General features: G+C 37.4%; 1 protein-coding gene across 2 annotated transcripts in view; it reads right to left on the reverse strand.

Moving 5' to 3' along the window:
- Nucleotides 1-2395: 2395 nt before the first annotated feature.
- CNTN6 (contactin 6) overlaps nt 2396-8179 on the reverse strand; it is a 311477-nt gene continuing 305693 nt past the window's right edge. The window contains exons 20-22 of one of the 2 annotated variants that reach the window (XM_023510687.1): nt 4485-4597; nt 3530-3698; nt 2396-2682 (exon numbers count right to left, since the gene is read on the reverse strand). In XM_023510687.1, coding sequence (XP_023366455.1) covers nt 2579-2682; nt 3530-3698; nt 4485-4597 — 386 coding nt within the window. In that variant the 3' untranslated portion in view covers nt 2396-2578. The remainder of the gene's footprint in view (nt 2683-3529; nt 3699-4484; nt 4598-8179) is intronic. The other variant, XM_003785488.2, reaches the window with a different exon arrangement.

Here is an 8179-nt window from a genome sequence, read left to right on the forward strand (position 1 = left end):
CACCCTCTGGTGTGTAGATCAAGGACAATGAGCTGGAATGATTATAACATGAACAAAAGAAGTAGAGAGAAATGGAGCTGAGTATGAAATCAGTATTATCTGGGCAGCCCAGAGCTTTCTGGGGTCATACTCCCCTTATTTGGAGTCTCCTATCCTTACTCCTGGTCCCTTCTCTGGCCGTTTCCTGGCACAGGAGAGACAAACAGGGTAACTCATGTCCATACTTCCTCTAAGAAGTATACATTTTTTCCTATAAAAAGTACACAAATGAGTTATGTTTGTGACAGTTTATATCAGCAATCCACTCAGTCTATGCAGGAAATCTTCCCTGAATGTCAGAGGATGATATACATCATGCAGAACATTTCCATGAATAGGTTTGATAGAACCCCAGTGGCTTTGTTCATTAGTGCCACTTGATGTCAAGAGTACAACTGGACTATTCATTTTTTCTTAAAGCTGGTTTGGGTTTTGACATAGAGACTATTTCCTAGTATGTTGGATACTTAAAGAAATGTAGTGACTGATTTCAATAGGGGTTTAATTCACAGCAGCTCCGTTGATTGGCAACTTACAGAGCTCCATGCACCGTGCCAAATATTCTACGTACATTATGATCTATAATTCTGATGTTAGTGAAATGGAGATGTTGACAGATACAGCCGAAGTTTTACCAAGAGTGGAGATTCAAATTGTACCAAAGCAATGCTGCTTAATAGTAATGCCAAATTATGTTCTGAGAAATTTCATGAATTAGTGAAAATTTAAATCACATGAGATAGTGAACAATCTAGACTTTTACTGTTCCAGAAATCATGAACTGAAGAGCACTCTGTAAACAGATAAGAGCTATTTGTAAGAACTGACCTAGCTTTTGAACTCACACCCAAATGACTGTGTTTCTAGTTCATGTCATCAGCAGAAACAAAAATCTCATAGTATATTTAACCACCGATCTCCACTTTGGGGAGAAGGATACAAATCTTGTCTCTCACCAAATTATGGAAACCATTAAGACCATATGCCAGCACTAGTGTGTCTGGTCAGCACAGATGCGCCTTGGACTGGACGCTGTTCACATGAGCGTGCCAAGTGGTCGTTGTTGCTGCTTATTCGTTTTGTTCCATAAAAGCACGGCCAGCTCATATGGCATCAGGGAGAATAAGGCTCATTAATTTGCACTGTGCGCTTGACACACGATTCAGACACGGAGCAAGTTCTGAACTATGGGAAGGCATTGTCCATCTGCTGCTGATCACACAGGGTATTTTAAAGAGTTCTAAAATACTTTAAAAATGAAAATCTCGAAATGCAATATTGAGGAGTGTATGATTTGAGGATTGTGAGAGTAGTTCAAATATTTTCCACATAATTAAGAGGTTGCACCATGTTAAGAAGGCAAAATTTGTGTAACCATTTCTCACACATCCCTCCCCAGAACAAACCTGATTGGGTGGGAACTGGAGGAGGCTGACTGCAGGGACCGACCCTTCCAGGCTGATAGTGAAGGAAACAGAATGGTTACATAGCATGGTACTGACCCTGTCATTCCCCTGACCTTTTCCCAGTCTGTTTTTTCCCACCCTGTGCAATCCCAGTGAGGTGGCCAGTGACTGAAATTGGTTCACTCTAGAGAGGCAATCTGCAAAATCTTTCTCAACCCTGGTTAGTGAAGGATCTTTTGTATAGCTGAAGAAAAGATTAGCAAAAAAAAAAAAAATTTTTGTTTGACCAACACTTAGAAAACCTGGTCAGATAATTCTGTTCCCAGATTTCTTTTTTATTTATATATAAAAATAAGGCCACATTGTTGCTATTAATCTTTATGAATTACCTGAGACTTGATTGTGCAGCTTTAACTCAGGACAATATGGGACCAGGTGAAATGTTAAATTTTGCTGTGAGCAATTGCGTCCTATATACCAGAGTTTTTATTAATAGAGAATGATTTTAGGTTGGTGCTCATTTCCCTTCATTTCTTTTTCTTTGCTCTAAAGCACCTTTTCTGCTATTATTATTGAACTTTCTAAAAACTGAGCCAAGAAGAATATTATGTATATTGAGATATTATTGAGTACAGATAGTTCTTATTCCAAGTTGATTCAGAGATAAAAGTGCACACCATGCTTTGGAAGAGCTTATATTTTTAAAGACTCTCAACTATAAACAAAGAATTATATTTTATTTGGAAATAGTGCAAGATTTTAAATACTGAAGTAAATTACCTGGAGCGTATAATAACGTACAGCTTAGCTGTGGTAACTATGACCCTATTTCATATTTATCACCACCATTGAGAGGAGTAATTTCTACTCTCCATATAAGTAACTTAAAAGACACAGCAGTTACAACTCACTCATTTGGCACCTTTGAATGTATGTAATCAGGTGTGAACTTTGAAATTCAAAAGTGTTTAAAACTGTTTTATTAACGTCCCATCTTACAAGATCTTAATAATATACATTTGTTTTCTTTCCAAACAGGTCTGTATTAAGAATGAGTCTTGTGACGAAGGCTGGGAAGCATATGTACAGAATGATTTTCTTTCAAAAAATTCTCAAAGATGTGTGGGTTTTGTTCATCGTACAAGTGGCTGAATAGCAAAACAGTAAAAAACCATAATGACAATTGACAGGAAGTAGGTGCTAGCTTCTAAGACATGAATTCCTCTGGAACTCAAACCTGCAAAATATGAAAATAAAACAATATATTCAGAAAAGCTTCATTTTTCTAAGCTCTAAATATACACTATCCTTTCTCTTTCAATAACGTATTTATTATACATGTTTCATACACAGTATGATGAATTTTAGAAAATGCCTTTTCCTTCTGTTCTAGGATGTCTGTTTTAAATGTAAAAATACAAAAGAAATATGCCTAAATGGCAAAGTCTTCCTAAAGGGCAGATTAGGATTGGCCAAAATTAGATGGCTAATGACTTTCGCTCAGTCACAGCTTTGGGCAAATGAGTGCATGATTCCTCTAAAGCAAAAGTAAGAAATCATTATTCCATGCTAACTCTGACTATTGTTAGCCTGCTTAGAAAATTGTATTGGGAAGGATTTGAAAGTGGTGACTCAATTCCTTCTGAATGCGGTGCTTGATTAGTGAGGTCTGCCATGCTTGATTAGTGATGTCTGCCAAGCACCTGAGAAAGGGGTTGTGGGAACATGTGCTTCACATTTACCATCCCTTCTGCAAGGGGCCTTTAGGAATCCATGAAAAAATATTCTCCTTTTTGTGCCAATAGAATGAATCATGGATTATACACCAAAGATATGCAGTTGAGTTTTTTTCCCCTTCTTTGTTTTTCAAATGAGGAAACACAAAACTGTTCACAATGTATATGCATCTTGTACTTTTGAAGGATTATTTAAAGACAAAATTAGCTCATCACCTTTTACTCACAATTGAAAATTTACTTTTGCACCCAACATTTAAACAGGATGTGGAATGTTCAATGAAGCTAGATTTCGTGCTGCAGCTGTCTAGATTCGAAATCTGCGGCAGCAATGGTGACTCAACTTACTTGACATTTTTGGAATCCTGATTTCCTCACTGCTGCTTCCATCGCCGCCATCACTGACTGTCCTTATCTCAATCAAGTAGTCTTCTTCAAATGGAACCAGAAGCTCTGCTGATGTATTGTTTGTTTCCAAAATATGAGTTTTACTATGTCTGTTCTGCCGGTACAGAATCTGAATGGAACAGTGAATGGAGTTAACACGATGTGTTGCTTTCTAAGGTTGACAGAATTGTTACAGAACATGGTAGGGCCTATCATTATAACTGCTGTCTTCACATGGAAGAACCAAAGTGATGTCTTTTCTTTAAATTTAGCTGTTCTTGTTAACAAAGAGATTGTTATATTGGCCAATGTCTCTGGAATGAGAGTAGATTTATCTCTATTAATTAAATAACTTGAGGGTATTATCTTTGGAGCTTGCTGTGAAAAGTCATTGTTTAGTTTGGACCCAATTCAAATGTCTTTGCGTCTGCCAAGGGATGATGTCCATTACCACTGATAGAAACGATTTGCTCTTGCACTTAGCTCTATTCTTGTTCGATTCCTTTTGTGTTATGAAAAGATCACATTATACTCTAGCCTGAGTTCTAGAAATTCGACTTAAATATATTCTGTGACCCCATTTCTCATCTCATATCTACTACCCACATATGCTATCATCTTCAGATGGCAAGGGAAGTTACTTGCAGGAAAAAAATGTTGCATCCTGTAGGATTTTATTTTTTCATGCTCTATAACACATTACTGGACTTCAGAACATAAAGCCCTTTCAATGAATAATTGGAAAGCTGCAATGGTATTTTCAAAGGAACTTTAAAAAATATTCCTATGTTTCCATAGGCGTACAATTTGTTTTCTATTTGGTTGTTTCTTAGTAACTTAATTGATATGATTAAGTCTCATTTCTTAGTAACTTAATGGATATGATTAAAGGAACAATGAAACATGAAATACTTACCTTGTAGCCTAGCACTTCAGACTCATTTTCCATGGTTTTTACATGCTCCCAGTTTAAGCATAATTTTGAATTTGTCAGCTTCCAGGCAATGTTTGCTGGGGGTTGGCTTGGAGCTTTGCAAAGATAATCAAAGATCCAAATGAATATTAATTAGTTCATGGTCACTGTATGATGCACCAACGTGAAAATGAAAAATAAGTCTTCGATGATGAGCACAGAAGGAGCAAAAATGTTTTCAGTTTCAATTGAAATGTCATATTAATTCTAATCAGAGTAAGCAAATTTATTCAAATTCTGGTCATTTGGGAATGTCTTCATGACAGACTTATGAATTAATAATGGCTTGCTGCATGTCCAGTACTAATTTATTAATCATTGCTGTTGAGTTTGTTTACTTTATCAGATATAAATAGATAGAAGATCTCCTTAGTTCCATTTGGCTATCGATTGATGAGCAGGGTTAGCAAATTCAAGCAGCATGCATATTATGTACGTGTATACATCAACACAGAGGCGTTCATGCCTAAAAGTCTTTTACTTTTTAACATTCAATGAGACAGGACTCTAGCTATAAATAACATAACCAACTCCAGCTATATTTTAAGCAACATATGAGTAATAGATTGTGCAAGATAATGGGGAAACTATTATTGTTTTTTGACACTTTTGTTTTTAGAAGGAATCTTACTCTGTCACCCAGGCTAGAGTGCCATGGCTCCATCAGAGCTCACCACAAACTCAAACTCTTGGGTTCAAGAGATCCTCCAGCCTCAGCCTCCTGAGTAGCTGGGACTACAGGTGTCTCACTACCATACCTGGCTAGTTTGTTTATTTTTTATAGAGATGGGGTCTCTCTCTTGCTCAGGCTGGTCTCTAACCCCTGAACTCAAGCTATCTTCCCACCTCAACCTTCCAGAGTGCTGGGGTTACAGGTGTCAACCACTGCACTCAGCTGATAAAGAGGACATTAATTCTTAGAACTCATGGCAGAATGCAGCAGAGTCTCCAGAGGGACCAAATAATAGTGGTAATCATAATAACCCACAGAAGCAAGAGGTTCCTCGGCCTGTTTCTCTTGGCAGCATCTCCTGTGTGCTCATCTTGCTATAGACCATTTCTGTGTCATTCTCATTGTACAAGGCAGACATTATGATGGCTCACACATCTTAAATTTAAAACCTCCTCTGTTCAGAGATAGTTCAGACTAGGATTCCCAGGAGAAACCTGACTTGGTTTGGCCATATGTCTAACTTAGCTTAATCATCTGTGGCTGGACAGTGAGAAAGATGCATCTCATTTAATATAAATAGAAAAGGGAAAACATCTCACCAACTGACTGATCATCCCAGCGGGTGTCTACTCTGACTCTGAACTGTGGCTTTACCAGTTCCCTGAAATTAATGTTGTCCGAGGGAGAGGTGGTGAGAAGTAGGGGAGGAAAGATTTAGAATCATCCTTCTAAATTAATACATCTAGTCCAGCTAAAGAATTTCACATACAGGAAAACTAAACTCCATGCTGGGAAGTCACTTCTCCAAAAGCACGCGGCTAATGAGAGGCTGAGTCAAATTAGAATCTCGGTCTGTCGGTTTCCTATCCAGTGTTTCTAGAGAACAACATGCTGCCTCTCAAAGATCTGAGTCCATAGGACTATTTTTGACATGTAAGAAACTGGAGAGATTAAAAATAATTCAGCTGGAAAGCAGAGGCAAAGATAAAACTTCCCAGCAAGATGTTTGGGTGTCTTTTTTGAATTTGTGAGGCTGAATGAACATAATATTTAATTCATTATAACACTGATGGAAATGGAAATGATTTCCTTTGGAGTTTTGACTCAATCGCTATTTAATCTCTTTGTGTGTCAGTGGAAGAGTCACATCTTGCTGAATGCAGGTATCTCAGTTTACATTTCCATAATTACCTTTCCTCCCCAAACCCGCTGGGATATCACTATTGTTCATGGTGGAGACACAGTAGAGAGAGACATGTTTCCCTTTGTGTTCCCATGAGGCTCAGTTCATGTGTTGCTGTGTATTGATCAGATTGGATTATCATTATTTATGGTTACATGTTCCCCTGTACTTCTTGAGGGCATGTGCCTTGTTCAAGTCTGCATTACCAACCCCTAGTGCAATGCCTGGCACCCAGAAAGCATGTAATTCATATGCATGTTGAATAAATGACTGTGCGATAAGATGGCTAAAGAGAACTACTCAGGGTCCTCTGTAATTTTGTGAGACCGTACTGATTGTGACTGAACTGTAGGCAGATCCATAGATGATAAAATGCAAGCAATCTTTTCATTATGTTGTCTTATAATCAAGGCCAATTGCCATGGTCAGACTCATAGTAATCCATATGTACATCCAGGATGGACAGACCAATTGAATTGGCCCCGTCCTGGTATATTTCTTGACAACACAAACCCACCCAACTATAATTAGAGGCCTGAAAGTTTTGTCAATATATTTGTTTCTGAAAGAACCGGATGTCAACAATACTGATTTTGCAACTATCCATCCTCAACTTATTCTGAAGTAGTTTTTCTAATCTTTTTTTCAGCTATAAAAGAGATAATATCAAAATTCTCCCAAGATCACAATTTTAATATCTAGCATACTCAATTGACACATGTATTTCTGTTCTTTAAAACTAAGCACTAACCTTAACAATGCGATACAATCAATACTGAGAAAAAACCAAATTCACCAATGTGATGTCACTATAGGTCATGGATACTGAAGATGTTATCTATTTATGTGGCTGCTTTGTTCATTCTAGAAGCAAAGTCTGACTTTCAGTGTGAAGTCCATTGAGAAAGCAACAGTGTAGAAGCCAGAAAAACGATAACTTCTACCAACTGCATAGACGAATAGTTAGTGGTGCTGGAAATAACCTTGACATTAACATTTGCCTTTGTTTCTTCGTCTACCAAAGCAGAAGCAAGACATCCCATGGGCATAAAAAGAAAAGGGTTCTATCAAGAGCAAGTCTTAGTAGGAATGGCCAGCAGGACAAATCATTTACAGTGCTCTACATCTCTTGCTAGCTGGGAGGTGAAAAGAGTTGGGCTTTGACAACAGAGAGACTTGAATTTATACCCAGTCTTTTCCAAGAGTCCTCATTTTCCCATCTTTGAAATGAAACAAATAACTCCTGGTTTTTAAGAATTCTTAGCTTGTATGAAATAAAATATGCAACCTTCCTTTCCTCCCTTGGTTAGCGGTACATATTAAAAAGCTCAATATCTGTTAATTCTCTCATTGGAGAGTAGCTGTTCTCCACTGTGCTGTTATGACATTATCAATTTTTCAATTGTGTTCAAAGTGGTTTGTTACTAATAATACAATTCTGAAGTCGGCAAAGGATCCACTTTTAAAATAGAATTAGCATAGATTCCAGATTTCCTCTTAATAATATTGCTCTTACTTGGATTCTTTCTGTGCTTTTTCAAAGAGAAATAAAGTAGGATAGTGTCAGCCAATTATCTGGGAAGTTCTCATGGTCTATAGCCCTTCTTTTTTTCAATCAGTGAATTTTTTTTTAAATTTTGGATTAATAAGAGGGAACCTGCTTAGGTTATATTGTTTGTGTTTGTAAGGTAAAGTCTAAACTGTAGTTGTGACCGCTATAACCTTTTGGGTATTTTTTTTTTTTTTTTTTTTTTGGCCCCATGTCAGTCCCTTCTCTCTGGT

The sequence above is a fragment of the Otolemur garnettii genome, unplaced genomic scaffold (assembly GCF_000181295.1).
Source record: "Otolemur garnettii isolate 467f Iridium unplaced genomic scaffold, OtoGar3 scaffold00015, whole genome shotgun sequence".
Classification (NCBI taxonomy): domain Eukaryota; kingdom Metazoa; phylum Chordata; class Mammalia; order Primates; family Galagidae; genus Otolemur; species Otolemur garnettii.